Here is a 17,247-nt window from a genome sequence, read left to right on the forward strand (position 1 = left end):
GTAGCAGCTACTAACTGGCATCAGTGGATATCCAACAATTAACAGACCCAAATATAAAATATTGTGACCATCAGCAGGTGACGCCATCTCACCAAATTTATGCAGAGATGGAATTCATTGTCAAACAAATTACCAGGCAATCCCATGACTGTGCTCCCGGTACAGGATAAATGGGAATCCCATCTGGTGGTGCCTCTAGACAGATACACTTGGGACCTTGTACATGAAGGGGTCAAGTCCACCTACACCAATGTCCGATTTTAAACTATTCCAAAACAATATAATACATCAGGTATTCCTGACGCCTAAGTGACTTCACGCCATAAACCCTGAGAAGTCATCCAGTTGCCCCAGATGCAGGGAGCAGGAAGCAGATTTCCTTAACAAGCTCTGTAGGTGCCCAGATTCTGGGGATCTATAGTCCATCGGCTCCACCTGGTTACACGGTGGTAGGTCCCCATGGAGATGTGCCGTTGTCTTTTGGGCCAATTCCCTTTTTGTAAGAAAAAAAAGTTAAGCAGGAAATTACTCATCTTCAGGTTAGCACTGGCTACACGCAGAATTGTTATAGAGTGGTTGTCTCCCCGAAGCCCGAAAATAGATGACTGGCTGTAAGACATGGCGGAATGGATTAATGGAGAGGGGTGTCGTATAAAATTAACAAGGGGGTAAGAGAGGATAGTAGGGAACATGAGAGCATGGGCAGTGATGCTCACCGAATTGCTGACAGCACAGGATGAACTACCTCCATAGGCAATAGGGTCATGCGCTCCAGCTGAGTCCGTTGTATGGTTTTGGAACGGGACAAATGAGGCCGGTGGCTCCTGGGTGGGATCGGGAGGCCTTCGATTGCAGGGAATGCTTGGGCTGTTCTCACAATGATACTGTATTGAATCGTGAAACTTGCTCATTAGGGGACCTGAGCAGGTGGGATGGAAGGAAGTGGGGGTGAGTCGAATAATTTGTGAAATGTACGAACTAGGTACGCTTGCACCATCAGCCACAGTTTGTTGTATAATGCATGATGGTTTTTTTCACTGAAATGCTAATAACAATTATACTTAAAAAAATAATAATTACGAGACACGTTTGTGTCCATTGGTCAGTAATACTTTCAAAATGATATGTCCTAGAATTTGTTTGTCAACTATGTTTATGGAAAGCTGTGTAAAAAATGTATGGATATTGGCGGTCTTAATGGAAATTTTAATTTGCTAGTTTGTGTGAAACTGGCATTTTGATGCACATGGAACTATTGGGATGTACTGGTAGATGTACTGGTAGATAATTGTTTTGTTAAATTATACATTTATTTGTTTTCTAGGTCACTCTCGTCCTGCTGGCAGAAGATTGAACCCAGGTATATATCACAGTGACCTACCACATTCCACATGCTTAAGTGATTGCAGGAAGATTTCTAAGCAAATAATATTTATTTGGATTGGGACTGTTCTTTGTTTGGTGAATCTTGCAATGATACCTGTGCTTAGTGTGAGTAGGAGTGTTGCTGTTTATGTGCTCATGCTCGGTGAATTTTAGAATAATCTAATGCCTGTCAATTTATAATAACCATTCTGTAAATACCATAATGCTCCTTGTGCATGGTTTTGGGTTGGTAAGTGAGGTTTCTACAATAAGGAATGTTGTAACTGGTAATTATAAATGTTTTATTGTACTTTATAGTAGGTTGACAAATTACTTTTTGTCATGTACTGCCATATAGTGGAAGACATAATTTCACATTCAGGTGTGCCTGGTTTTACAAGTCCCTGATCTTACGGTGTATTTACATGGATTTTCCCACCCACAGATAGTGGTGTCTGTATATAAGCGGTCACATAGGAGTCACAACTCTTCTGCCTTATGAATCATGTCAAGCTCCATGTTCTGAAGTGCACTGCAACTGAAATGCTTATTTTTCTGCAGTGTGCAATGAACATTGCCTCCCGTCCCAGTTCCATTGCGGAGATGGATGTTGCATTGAAGGGAACCACGAGTGTGACGGCACAGCAGACTGCAAGGACGGGTCGGATGAGTCTTCTTGTGACAAGTGTATGTATTCAGACTTGTTATCCAATTGATTAGACAAAGAAGTGGTCTATGTGATAACTTTTTTTGCTTAAGATAAAGAATTGTACATCTATCTGTTAACAGGCTAGAGACCCATTCACAGTATTGCAGAATGAGATAATCCCTGCTGTTTTACTTCGAGCCTCCCAGACAGCGCAAGCAGTCTAGTTGCAAAAGATATCTTGTGGGCTTACCAAGAATTTGAAAGTGCATACAGACCTCCCATTGTTCACTATTGGTTGGCTTTATTGTCACTTTTATTTGACTGCTTAGTGTTCAATGACTTTCTTTGTTCCACCTTGTCAGCCTTGTGTTTGTCAATCCCCTGGAACATAGCCTCTTTACAATCGCTCTGACTGGCAAGTTTCTGTACTTCCACTGCTCGCTTTTAAGGCACTATTTTGTATTTTGGCTATGATCTCCATGAGCGTGCATGTGTTTTCCTGCTCTCCTTCTGTCCTCTGTCCTTCCCCAAATGCCCCCCTGCCCGCTTTGTTTCTCTCTTGTGTAACTACTCTTCCACCCCTGCGTGCTCAGTTTTGCTCTTGGCCTTATGCGATTCGCCCCCACTCCCTGCATTGCTGTCACATGTGCTTCTTTTGTGTGGTTCTCCACTTCCCCCTCCCAAGAGCTCTCCCACACCCCTCTTGTTTGCCTCGTTCACATGCCCAGGAGAAAGTGGATGCAGGCAGGGGGCTGGAAACACAGCCTTTTATTCCAGATTGTACAGTTTTAAACCTTTGCCTATGTCGTGAACCCATCCGTGGCTACCCACAGCACTGCAAGGCCATAATGACAGAATTAATCTGTCCAAATGTGATTTGCTTTGCTTAGGAACTCCACTGTTTATGATGCAGGAGGTCAGAGAGCGAATTGTAAGAGTATCTTAACTACCATGGCAGGGAGTCTTGGTACAACAGCCCTTCAATACTGTTCTAATTGAAGGGAAACTTATTAGGCTCCTACAGAGGACTCTTCATTTGTTAGCTTTAGTTGTATAAGGATAAACATCTGATGCTTTTGAAAGATTTCACCCGGCATTTGCATGAAAAACTAAGGTTAAATGTCTGCACGAGGTTGTACACTTAACTTACCTTTGCTGCTGCCTGGGTGGTGGGGCAGGAGAGGATGATGCAGAAAGGATTTATTGGGAGAAAACCGCCCTCTGGAGTTGACCAATAAGGGAATGGGTTTAGTGGAGCAATGTTAAGTGAAGGCTTGTCCTGTAGCACAATAAATATTCAAGAGGAATGGACCCAAGAGGAGAATCCCTGAGCACTACACTACAGTCAAATAGCTCGTACATCATTTCCTGTTGTAATGGGTACTGCTGGGAAGGATGAAATACAAGGTTCATAGAAATTTCGACTACTTAATGTGCAAGCAACATCGTAGTTGAAGCAGGTTAATAATTTATTACAGTTGCCAGCAACCGAGGCGAGAGACACTGATTAAAGAACATAATTACACCTACAGATTAAACAAAAACTGGCTTCACATTCTTCTATATATTTTTGTAAAATGAACAGAGATCATTACAAGGTATTTATTTATGGAAACATTATTTTTTGCATGGTACTTGTCAGTACAGAAAAGATAGAATTTCTCTGCATTCAAAGCTACAGATTTTTTTTTAAATATGACTTAAATTAACGTGAGTTTAATATCCTTTTGCAAAAAATAATTGTTTTTTGGCGTGTTTAATTGTGCTCCTATTCTGCTTTTATTCATGTTTGCAATAATATCTCTTTCCTATGAAAGAGCAAGACTCTAAATATTAAAGCATCTTGGGGGAAGAAAGATGGTGTGGCCATGTACGATATGTTACACGGATATTGAATGTCTTTTCAGAATTCCGTGACCTTTTAGTGGAACTCTGCCTGCTACCTCATTCCTCTATATGGTCACAGAACGCCTCAGTGACTTGCGATATCCTTATAATGTACAGAAGAAGGTACTTTATGCCATATATAGCTTGCTGTTCTAGGTGGGGTTCCTGACTGAGGCAAACAGGTTTTCCTACAAGGATATGATGTTCACGGCCTCCACACTGAAGAAATAGTGCACAGGGCGTTTATCGGCCAATAAAAAGCCTCAATATAAAAATGTAGCACAGCCAGCGCATCTAACTTAGTCATGTCTGCTCACTGATTCCGCAGCACGGCACATGAAGCTGAGAGCTGGTGTTTTGGCAGTGGGTCAGTACAACTCTTGCTGATCCACTGCACAGACTGCTCTTTTACCTTACTCTTCTCTATCTCAGCAAGGAGTGGGGTGGGTGTTAGTAAGACTTACTGATACCCCATGGCAATTTGCAAAAGAGTTGGGTGTGATGAGGAGGTTTCCACGATATACAGTCTCTGGCTGTCAATGCCATCAGCCTGAAGTGCCCTGAGCTGTCTCTATGGGTGACACTGCAGTACATCATCAGGGGGTCGTTTGTCAGCGCTGAATCAAAGGGCTTTGCTAGGCTGCTGATCTCACAAGTATCAAGGCTATGAAATCATCAATCCAGTAAATGTTGAATGGCACAAGTTGCCCGGTACATATACTTGGGCACATGAGATGTCTGTCTTGTGCCTGTCCCTGGTCTCTGCGCAACAAGGCATCACTGCTATTTTATTTTATTTTTAATGATGCTCAATAAAAAATTAGAAGCAGGAAAATAGGGACAGATGAGCCCTAATTACCGCACCTACCACCTGCTACTTGCCCGGTACTTCCTGTTCACTGTCTTCCCATTCCTCTGCACAGATAGCTTATGTCACAACTCTTTGGAGCTTCTGGCTCACTTTTTGTCTGTGTCTTTTCCTGGGGAAATAGTCATCGGGTGCAAGATCATGCTCTGGGTACTAATAATGGTGGTTTGTCTGCAGAGTAAGGACGTTGAACAGGCTTCTCTGTTTTTCCACAGCTTACTAATTACTAAGAGATTTTCAGCTTTTAATAACAGCCACTAGCTTAAGGGAGCTTTTCAGCTTTTGCTTGCAACCACAGTGTTTCACTGAGCTTTTCCAGATATTCCTGACAGTTCTCTTGCTTCAGTGAACCTGTGTCCTAGCATTTAATGTTAGTACTCTGTCTCCACTTACCTTCTCAGCTTTAAATGGCCACGAAGTACTTTTTCGAATATTTCTGGCAGGGCCCTACCTAGCTTTCGCCTCTAGATAGATCCCTTTTGGCTGGCTATGCCAAAGACCTGTTCTGAACAACACTAATCCTAAAATGAAGGTTGGGCCTGGGTCTGGATTTGGCCTTCAATGACAAAAACTAGTGTCTTTTTTTGTTACTCTTATTGTTGTTTTTCTGTATTGTTTATTGTAATAGTTATGGTTTTTTGTGTATTGTCTTCGATATTGACACAAGCACACATTTTTGTATGAATTGAGTTTTTAAACTAGCTACAAAATTCTTTTAATACATTTTTTAAATTTCTATTCACTGTTGTGTTTACACACTGGGCTTTTTGGTCAGTGCAGTTACCCTCTAGATTATGTGCATGTGAGTTTGAGTTAGTTTGGTGAGATTTAGGGTATTGAAGTTTTCTCCTGGGACAATCTCTTGTTGTTTATGATTGAACCTAGTCCTTTATAGTTAAGGGGTCCCTCTCCTATTGTGATAATTATTTATCTAGAGACAACAATTTTTTGTCACCTTCTACTAATGGTGTATTGTCCGTCATCGCAGTCCTAATGCACACCTATTTCCAAATGCAGTAATACATTTTGAATGTTTTTTGTAAAGTATGCCAGTTATACCGAACAAGTAACAAGTAACATATGAATGCGAGTTTGGTGGCATTACCTCTCCTGATTGTAGCGCAGTAATGCATCTCATACTGATTGCATTTTGCAATTGTATATATAGGATTCATTCTTAAACGGTGATTTCAGTGACAGTGAGGCTACAAATAATAAGTCTGCCTCCTTTTGAAAGGTAATATATCTATCCTGCTAGAGCTATTTATTTTTTGTCTCTTGTATAGTGTTATGTTATGGTAATGGGGTTTTTATAGAGAGCACAGCTACTCTTCTGAGTGTCCCGGCGCTAGGTGAGTGAAAACTAACCAGACAGGGGAAAAGAGAAAAGGGCAAGCAAAGGGCTCAGTTATTGCTGAAATAACCATGTCTTGAGAGCCTTCCGGAAGGGAAGCAGATCCCGTAACAGTCTCAGAGCAGGTGGTAAATTGTTCCATAGGTTAGCCACTTGGAACTGAAAAGAGCGTCCTCCTATTCGGGAGCGCTTGACCGCCGGAGTGCACACTAACGCCAATGGTATAGCACATGCTTTAGAGGTATAAGTGTACAACAATAAAGGGCCTGACTGTATTCAGTAAGGCTGAGTCCACAAAACCGAAAAACCAACCAAAATGCCAATACTGATGGAAATTTCAAACAATTAAATGACTGGTGCAGGGATATCCAAACCAAGCAGCCGTACGCTTATTAATAGCCTTTATTTTCAATATTCAAAAATGTCTTTCATTTGAGAAACATATACAGGGGATATATACATACTTGTAATACAAAAACCAGTTAATAAATAACTTTTACATACCACTTTAACAATCACTACTCATACTATTCTAAACACACAAGTCACATTCATTCCGTCTGCATTCAAGCAATTACCAAACTCACTACACACCACAAAGTCCTTATGGGCCAAAATGACTTATTCAGCTTAATAAAAGGCCCTACCACCGCCCAAACAAAGCACTAGTAAATTCTAATTAAATTCAACGGTGCACAGAATTGCATCAAAACAACGTATCGTATGATGATTCCTCAAAGAGAAGGCTGCTTGGTTTGGATATCCCTGCACCAGTCATTTAATTGTTTGAAATTTCCATCAGTATTGGCATTTTGGTTGGTTTTTCGCTAGAGGTATAAGGGCTCTGTTCACTTGACTCAGCACTAGCATTAAAAAGATGTTAAACAGGCAAGCCTATATTTAAAGGTTAATTTAAGTTAAAGAAAGGAAGTAACTAGGTTGTCCTGCATCACTTAACTTTAGGATCACCTTCATTTTCAAAGCCATCTTACAGCAGAAGTGTGTAAAAATATAATAACGGCTCTCAAAAATCAAACAATGTGTATTAAATTAACATGCAGAACCGCTTCACTGTAGTATATTAGATTATATCAGTGCCTTGAAGTATTTTTTTTAAGTGATAGTTCCCAAATATGAATTTAGAAGCATGTATTCTCCCGCCCTCACACTGACAATAATGCCATTCGTGAACTAAGACGCAAGTCAGTTATTATGCGCACTCTTACGGTGGCCTGGGTTCGTATTATACATGAACAACATTATAGTTTATTAAAATCAAACAAAGGAGAAGGTTTTGTACAATGCACATCCTAAAGTCATGTATTTCGAGCTCCACTTTTATGTGATTATGAAGAAAAAGGACGGAAAGTGAAATAAAACAATTGCCTCTGTAAAGTAGGGATGCTGGGATTAATCCCAGGTTTTCTGGATTCACATTGTGCAATTTATCGACTAGATATATATGCTGGGGGACCGCCATACGGCTGGCATCCGTGCGGCCCTCTGTCACATCACCAACCAATTTTTGTGGCCCCTGGGAAAATGTTTGTAAGTACTCATGGTGTAGGGAAACCGCTTGCTTTTAACAAAATTGTGAAAAAATATTTAACAAACATTTGAAGCACTACATTTCGTGCTGCACTTGTGTAATATGAGTTACTAGTGGGTTGTTAATAGTAACTGCTGTACACAGCCTAGTCTGCCAATCTGATAAAAGTTCTGAGGAGAAGTCTGATTTAAGATAACAGACTGCTGACTCTATGCACTGTGCCTTGCCCCGGGACTCCACTTGCAGTCATCTACCGAGTGCAGACTCGCCTCTTGTGCACATGTTAAGCTTCTTCCTAACCGCCTCCCACTCCAAACGATTTCCCCAAGGCGGCCATGGCCATCATTCCTGACTCAGCCCTAAATGCATGTGTGACCTTTGTATTCCTCTGGTACACTTCTCATGTTCCCTTTATCACTTACTCCCTAAGACTTACTCATTCTAAGAGTCTGTCTTGTCCGCTTTTTGATATATCACTAAAAGTCAGATACTTTCACTCTTACCCTTGCTTTTGTATTCATTTTTTTATTCCTAGAGGATCAGATTACAATTGATCCGCCTTCCCCTTTCAAGCGCATACTGCTGTAGGTGTCTGAAAAGGGGACTCGAAAGTGTAGCTGCAAATTTCCCATTTTATATATTCCCTCTGAACTTTCACCCAGTAAAATCTGCTGCAAATCGGGGGATGGTTGTGTCAAATAATACTAATGGTCGGCTTGCACAGCTGTAACTCAGTGAAAACATGCAGTTGCCATGTATTCCCCATTCTGACAGCTTTACCGCACCCCAGGCAAATGGTAGTTAGTGGGTGCATCATTTGCACCCAAATTGGCACTTGAGTTGTAATAGGGTCTCCACTCTTCTTCTTTTTCTTAACTTTCCGCATCATTCACGAACAATGTGCCCTTTGTTCAACAGCACTTTTTATGTCGGCTACCTAGCACACATACATTTGCTGGGAAACGGGCATCCATACCACAAAAAGTAAGTACAGATGCAATCACATACAGACTTTAGTATTACACACTCACTAAAGTTCACAATGTATTGAAACTGACGCTCTCACTCCACTGAAGGCAAGCCTACACAAAACCGAATCACACACTGATTTCAGATGGAAAGTCATACCTAGGACCACCAAAATGAGCTGTGGAGCAACTCATTTTGATGTATGCAATGCACTTACTACTTACATATAACAATGTCTACACCCTGCCCCTCTAAAATGCTTTAGGGAAAAAACAAGCAAAATGTAGAGTGGGGCCATTACAGCAGTGAACAAGCATTGGCAAAGGTATAACCTTTTAGCTCAAAGCAAAAATATATTTTGGTCTCCAATAGCGCACTTTCCCATAATAGCCCTAGCACCCAAGTGAACTACTTTGTATGTGTGCCTTGTTAAAGATCAGAATGCTGCAATTTGCAGTGTAGTTGGCTAATGTGAGCTGACCCTTTACCCCATAGTGTAGTGGACAGAAGAAAAATTTTAATGACACAGCATAGACCAGCGGATGAAGAGGGCTGACTGAAAGCTACCTACAAATATATTAGATATACATTTCATTAAATCAAAATGGATTGGCCAATACCAGACCTAAATTCCAAACCTGTCCTCCACATTAACTAAGCAAAGCCTATTAAATCGAAAAGTAACCAAACCTAGTCGATGGCGTAGCCAGTGTAACCTGGGGCCCTAGCGCAAGGAAGGAAATAGCCCCCCCCATCTGCTGTTCGAATTGTAAGTACAGCAATTATTAGGGTTGAATGGACACCCCAGGCCTATGGGCTCCAGTGCCACTGCACCTGCTGCACCAACATAAGCTCCATCCCTGAATCTAGTCCTGGTTTGGAAGCTAGTTGGGTTGAAAAAAGCGAATTAATTTATTTTAAAAATGTGTAGTTTTTGATAGTGTGTACAGATAGCATCAGAGTGCTTTACATAGGGACAAGAAGCGTTGCAGCTTTCAAAAATACGTTTGTGTGTATGATAGAAACTGTAATGTACACCATATATTTAGACCTTACATCGCGTTACCTGCCACTGAACCCTAAAGACTCCCTACCCCTTTAATTCTACCTGGCCCTGAACACTAAAAAATCCATACCTCTTTTAACCTATACCATCCTTCGCTGCTAGAAAAATCTTTACTTCCCTTCACCTACCCCTGACCCTAAAAAAACCACTTACCTTCCTTTACCCATCCCTGACCCTTAATACTACATCCCACAGCCCTTCCTTTTTTTAAGTGACAAAAAAATGACATAATTAAAAAAAAAAACTTGTGTTGTAAAGGTGTGCGTTGTAAAACATTTAAAAAGGTCCCTCTTTGTCCTTACCTCTGTTGTAAGGTTTTGCTTTGTAACGTCCATCGTGGTAAACATCACATTGTAAACACTGCGTACCCAAGTTAGCGGTTGTCACATCAATGCTCATATCGAAGTTGAATGTGGGTTATCTCACAGTGGAAACGGTTTATAGTTTTTATAGTATGCATTGCTGGTCTGTTGCTCACTCTCTCATTAGCCATCCAGATTTCCCTTCCTCGTGTGTTTTTCTTAATCAAGTCTGTGTACTCAACATACCTACTCAGGAACTTGCTCCCGGCGTTGAGTCATTCCTGTTTGCAGTTGCCGCCTGAGGGTTTTCCTAAGTTAGATATGTTATACTAGTGAAAAAAATACAAGAACGTTCAGATATCTGCTATCTTAAGTTCACAAGAGGCACGGTGCCATAGATTTCATTCTTATTTTATCTTGGCCCTTCACAAGTCCATATAAACTATTACTTGTATTCTTTCATTTGCTTATTTCATTGAGATATTGCCTATTCTGTACCCTCAATGAGTCACTGATTCTACATGTGTTGGCACCTTCTATTCCACTGCCTGAATAACTGACCTCTGCACCTATGTACTCAGATGTAACTTCAGTGCTTAATTTGTTAAAAATAACGAAATACATAAATTCATCACCTAGTATTTTTCTTAAGCGATTGCAGAAGGTACCATCCCTTGTCATTCATAAAGCCTTGACACAGCCTTTGGGTCCTGATTATATTACAAACAAGCTAACAACAATTGACATAAAAATATTTTATATTTGTTACCTGGTTTATTGGCACCAGGATATTACGAATATACATATAACTGAAATATGTACAACATTACAAAAAATGTGATGTAGACCACATTTAACATCAAGAAATACAATAGTTTATTATTAGTCTCTTTGGACAATATTAGAAGTTTCTTAATTCTGACTTTACTTTACTCATATAAGCAGTCACTTTGATCATCACTTCGTGGGTACATAACTATTGTTGGTGGAGGGTATGTTCACTAAATAGCAAAAAGATATTGTGTAACGTTTATCATGAAAGTGGTGGTTTAGAACCTAGTGCATGCTTACTTGGTGCCCATCGTGAATAGAATTACCTTTTAACAGCTGATGCCAGTTCTTTTTTTTTAAAAATATATATATATTTACACATTTTCTTCCATTTCTAATTGTATTTCTTACATGTCTACTTGTTTTATTCTTACAGATGATAAAGGATTTGTAAAGCTACAATCTCTTGACATTGAGACAGATAAATGTAAGTTTTAAATATCTAATTGTGTTAAGAAAAAACACACTGAGAAGGTGAATAATTGTGACCTGATGTGTCTAATACATAGGTGTGATTGTGTTTCTACTTGCAGTTAGCACATTGTATTTCCAAGAGCCAGTTAGTAGCCAACTTTATGCTTTGCAGTACATGATGTGACAGAATGTCACCTATTTTTGGTTAAGCCACAATGCCATACCTTTTCCTTCTAGGGTAGTTGTGCAACATTCTGGCATCTGATACTAAACATCCAATTGATTAGATTTCTTCACAATTCTGCTACATTTACGCGTTCGACAACCATCGAATTAGTTTTCTTGGCCTTGTTGATTAATTGTAAGTAATAGGAACATTGTTTGTGCAGATATAGATTTACGTGTTTTGAATATTCCCCTTCATCAGCCTGGGAATTTAAGGTGAATTCTACAATTCTACATAGCGTTTTTAATGCAAATGCATTTAGTAGCCGATCCACCTTATTCCTGCCTTTGCTTATGTAGACAGGGAGGCAGATATACTCGTAAAACTATAGAAAAAGTAATAGAATAGGAAACAAGTAATTCATGTAATATTTTCTATTGCAGTATTTTTTATAATTTTGACTTGTTGAGCAATATAGGCCTAATAATATATATATCGCAAGAGAACATACTTAAAGAAACTGCCCTGGCTGTTGTAAAATTAAAGTCTGTAATTTCGACAGAACTGCCAACTCAGAAGATGTCTTCATGGGTCACATGATATCGGCAACTTCACATGATTACCCAGTGAAGTGCCAATATCACATGGTGAGCTGAAAATGACTACACAAAGTAGGGCTCTAGCTGATGTGTGAAGGCTCTGCACTTCAGAAATGCAGAGCTGATTTTGAAGCCTCCCTTAGATAGGAGAGGCAGCTTCAGAAACCTTTTGTAAGTTTGGCAAGGAAAAGGATAAAACCCCACCCTCCTCATAAGGTTACGACCTGTCCAATGTCCCGCATGGCTGTGATGATCCCAAATATCCACCTCCCACTCAAGCCTCTGCCACCTCTTTTCTCACACTGCAAGAATGTTTCTGAAGTACATAAGTCTGATCTCGACACAAATTGGACCAATTCCTTATCAATCGGTCATAGGTAATTTCATTATTTTAAGATGTTCTGTATATTTTGACTTCAAAAGTTGAGTATTATATCTGCACCAGACACTTTGTTATAACACCATTAATTTCCCCCATATTTAAACAATTATGGTAATGTACAGAAAAGGTGTTTTTGCTTAAAATATAAAATATCTTCAAAAAGTTACATTTATTTCCACAGCCTTGAGCCAAAACTGTGATTACCTGCATGAACATAAGCTACACAAAACAGTAATGAGTTCAAAAACATAACTGCAACTAATTCATGTTTCCTTTCTCATATATTCCCACAATGCATTCCTCCCAGATAAGAATGTCTGTATGAATGAGATGTAATTATGCTCCTGTTGGTTACATCCTCCTCCTCATTAAGAAACGCTTCCCACTGCACTCCCCACCAGCCTCCTGCGGCATTTTTCTTTGAATATCTAATTAGTTAGGCGCTGTTTGATGAAACATCACAAAAACATTCTTGATTCTTCCATATTGACTGGCTCCAAGTGACTAAATCCTATATTAATTTTGAGAAAAAACTGTTCTATGTACAGCACAAATCAATGGACAGGTTTTCATGAGTAAAAAGGGAAGATGATGTGACATTTGGGCCTACCTACGTCTTAGATTTGCCAAGTCTGTGGTTGTCAAAAATTAAAAAATAAATGCATATTTTTGGATGACAATTTTCATAAATGCAAATTACCCGATTGGCTAGCCACAACTGAACATGTTGTAGAAGATGCCTTTACAAGATAAGAGGCCCCAAAGACTGTAGCCTTGAAAAAAGTTTCTTGTCACACCTAAGGGGGTAATGGGGATCTACCCACACCCCAGGGAGTATGTGGGATATGGCAAAGGGTAGATACTCCCACTCACCCCACGTTTATTTTTGAAATACCCACTTTTTGTCATGCAATTAATAGATCACCCAGCTTGGAATTGTGGATCTATCTGGATTCTTGCTGCACATGACAAGGGAAATGTGCAGCTGCTTTAGTGGAACAGGCAAGAGCATAGGGCCTGGTCATAGACCAAAACCTTTGCGCAGAGCGCACTTCACTTGGCCTTAGATGTTGCACAGCAGGTTTGGGTCGGATGGGGCCGGGTACAGTATATCTTAGAAACAGGAAAGGGCATTCGTACACCAGGATTGCCTCTACTGAGAATAAATACATTTTTGTTTATAAAAACCTCAAGGTAAGTAATTTTCTTGGGGTGCCAGAGCAGTCCGATCTTATTGGAGCTTATTTACTCCGAATCGTAACAGATGTTGTTTACCAATATGTTTTCACTCCAATTGATTGACCAAGTACTCCTATTTAGCAGTTTGACTCTTCCAGGCTAATGGGGTCTAGAAGCGAAAGGCTCTCCATAATTTTCACACAATAGTAGCAGTCAATCATGCCAATGCTCAATCAAATCTTCCTATAAAAGGAGAACTTTAGCCTCTTAGAAGAACCCAAATTCTATTGTATCTCCCAGGTATTAGAAATCCAGTTCACCGTGCCCCCTATGGCACATATTACTCTGCGGAAATGGTTCCGGGTGCCCACTTATTTTACAGTACTCCTCAAGGCAAAACTAACTACTTGAGTGGCATACGGCTACATTTCAAAGGATAAATGAACTGTTTGGGGATTCCATCAGCAGGGACCTACTCATGATGAAGTTTCATTCTTCGCTTAGGAATGCTTTAATGGACCAGATATAAAAATAAAAAAATCAGACCCAGGCAGTACTGTGCAGAGTGGTATGACGGGTGCAGCCGCACCTGGCGTTGAGGTCGTTTTGGGGTAGGGGTGGCTATGGGGGTAAATGCTGTTTATAAATAACTTATGGGTTTAAAAACACCTGCTGCATAGTTCCTTGTGTGTCCAGCAGTTTTCAGACCACAATCAAAATGTCAGGACCATTCTGGTGATTAATGTTCATGTTGGAGAGAGATCAGAATGTTGTCTATTGGCAGTTTTGACTCATCATAATGTAATGTTACATCTGTAATTCAAGATCTACAACCTACTGCTATAGTATAGCATAACTTGTGATAGAAGAAGAAATCCTGCCAGATATTGGCCATATAAGGCTCACTGTTTGAGTGCTTTTACAAACGGTGATGTTCATAGGTAACACATTTTTATTTTGGATTTTTGTAAGTGTGCATATGCTGCCTTCCAGCAACACCGCACTGCAATAAAACCAAAGTGTTCAACAGCCGAAAACAAGGGTAGCTAGAAATCCTGCAGTACTAGAGGCAGTAATCGACCAGGAGCAGATATGCACCGGCACCTTGCAATCAGTCAAAGACTATCCTGAAGTGTTCTCTTTCAGGAGTTTTCTGACAAAAAGGTGGCTTAATAGTCTTTTGCTCCTCATGGAGCAATGAGCTTCCAGTGTGATGCTACAGCCAGTGGGTTGCTTCCAGGGCCAGTAGTCTCACTTCCGAGGCTTTTGGCACTCATTATATAATCTGTGCAATCAACTTCAAAAGGAGCCTTTAATTCAGATCCTCATTTTAGCTAGCATTAGTGTACAGTTGCAGCTAATGTAGGTAGCATAATAGCAGCTAAACTTCCGAAGCAATTACCGGTGGATGGTATGTTTGGTTGAAAGAGTGCAGGAAGAACGTGGTGAGATGCTTCAAGTCCCGACACTTCACATCATTGCGTTGTGCTGAACTTGTTGCTGTAGGTTTGCAATGCCAGTATTATTAAGATATGCAAACTAAGATATCGTATGCCTCCTGCATGACTTTTTCCTATGTACCGTGTTGATGAATTATAGCATGATGCACATGATTTCCCAACTGTTTCGATCAAAGTCTTGGTGCAGAACGTCCAGAATAGTTTGGCTGTCTTCAAGCATTAGGAAAGTAGTCATTGTTTGCATAAGGCTATAGTTGTGTTGTATGACTTACTGTAAGACGTCAGAAAGTGTGTAGTCTTTTGTGGCAGACTCCTGGTCCGATTCCTTTCAGTAGTTTGGTGAGTTATTCATAGCGCATACATGAAATGAAATGAAATGAAAGAGGGATTTATAAAGCGCATGGCTGCCCGGGAGCGTCCCAGCGCTAGTGAGTGTGCTAGCGGTAGTGGGAAGAAGAATTATGGGAACAGCCAAGTTTTCAGAAGTTTGCGAAAGGTGGAGTGGGTGGGTTTGGCGCGCAGGGACAGGGGGAGGGAGTTCCACAGCTTGGGGGCGTTATAGGAGAAGAGACGGCCTCCGGTGCGAGCCAACATGAAACTGAAAGGCAGTGAAATGTCACAAGGGCTGGGGTGATATCTTAGGGGTTACAATGTAAGATAAGTTTGGCTGCTGAAATTTGAACCTGTTGTAATTTATTTAGAAGGCTTTATGATACACCTGGATAAATCTCATTCACAAAGATAATCCACAGGACTATGATGGCAAGTGTGGCGTGTACTTTCTGGAGAAAGCCTGAGTGGAGGAAACCCGCTTAGGATTTTGAGCACATCGATAGAATGTTTCACGATGGTTTCTATTTAGTGTTCTAACTTTTTTGTTCAGATTGAATATAAGCTGGTTAGCCGTCATCCAGTAGCTAACTCGGAAAACTCTAGTAAACAAAATGGCTTTCTGAGCTGCGCCACAGGGTTGTTTAACAGTATCTTGAACTAAATAAATGTGCAGCTCTTTGGACTTTTTCATGAAATGAGAGGCCAGGAAAACACACAACTTTCGTGAAAGGGTAGTTTAGTCTGAGCAATCCTTTGAAATAATCATCAAAAGCCCCTGTGCTGTAATTGATGCAATGGAGAGGCGAGTGAAATATTTATTTCTGCTTCTCAGACAGTTGCTCTATGAATGTGCGTTTGGCGAATGTAACATTGTCTGCTGTCATGTGTTTTTCTCTGTATGCATTCAAGTGCTATGCTCGTGGTTTTGATGAACGAGTGCCTCTTAGTGGCCCATTTGAATGAGACATTTGTTTTTGTAGAATGATTGTGACAAGTTATTTTGATATCCATTCATTACATTTTAGAATAGCTGATGCCAAGTAGCTGAAAGCCTCAGCTGCCGAGCTTGAATTGGTCTGGATTATTTTCAAATGTAACATGTTCACTGTCTTCCATACACAATCTTGAGTTATCTGAGCTAAGGAATTAGGGGTTTTGGCTATTTGATGCTGAGATGGTGCAATGAATGGAAAGGCGAGTGAGTCCTAATTAGGTTGCAAGGATGAACATTTTTATAATGATGGTTTTGGCAAAGATTCAGGTCAGGGGATGTGTCCTGTAGAGGGCATGAGATCTATTATAAGTTGTGTGAGGTTGACTTTTGTTGATGGTCGACATGGTGTCTCAACTCCTTGTGTTAAAGTCACTCCAAATGAAGAGGCTGCAATAATTGATAGTAAGAGTGAAAAAAGAGTTGAGGGCGATTGTTGCAAAAGAGGCAGAATGGTTTATCAGTGGTAAGGAGATGGAGACATTAGGTGGTGGGCTATGTTTAAAGAGGAGTGATGCTCATTCAGATGCTGAGAAATTAACAGAAAAGTATGTAGAGTTTCATTTTGTGGGGTTTGAGCAGAGTCCTCAGCTAGTCAGTGTTCTGTTGCGAACAGCCAGTCCACGTTGTTGTCCATACGTAGGTTGTTTTTGTAATGTCTATTTTTTGGTATAGATCTTGTGTTGATGAGGATATATTGTTGGTCCTGCAATCCTTTGGAAAGATTGGACTGACAAGGTAGTTGCTTAGCGAGTATGGTGTGCAGGTTTGTTGAATTTTTTATTCTCATCAGTGAAGTATTTTGCGGTTCAGTGTATGTGCTTTTCCTTTGGGTCTGGATGTGAGATAACCTTGCTGTTGCCCACCTAACATGGTTAAGGCC

The 17,247-nt window shown here is 40.4% G+C and overlaps 1 protein-coding gene across 1 annotated transcript in view; it reads left to right on the forward strand.

Moving 5' to 3' along the window:
* Nucleotides 1–17,247, forward strand: part of SPINT1 (serine peptidase inhibitor, Kunitz type 1) — a 194,101-nt gene that overhangs the window by 159,561 nt on the left and 17,293 nt on the right. The window contains exons 5-7 of the mRNA XM_078659825.1: nucleotides 1,325–1,360; nucleotides 1,927–2,052; nucleotides 11,217–11,267. Of these exons, the coding sequence (XP_078515951.1) occupies nucleotides 1,325–1,360; nucleotides 1,927–2,052; nucleotides 11,217–11,267 (213 nt within the window). The remainder of the gene's footprint in view (nucleotides 1–1,324; nucleotides 1,361–1,926; nucleotides 2,053–11,216; nucleotides 11,268–17,247) is intronic.

The sequence above is a fragment of the Lissotriton helveticus genome, chromosome 9, assembly GCF_964261635.1.
Source record: "Lissotriton helveticus chromosome 9, aLisHel1.1, whole genome shotgun sequence".
Taxonomy (NCBI): domain Eukaryota; kingdom Metazoa; phylum Chordata; class Amphibia; order Caudata; family Salamandridae; genus Lissotriton; species Lissotriton helveticus.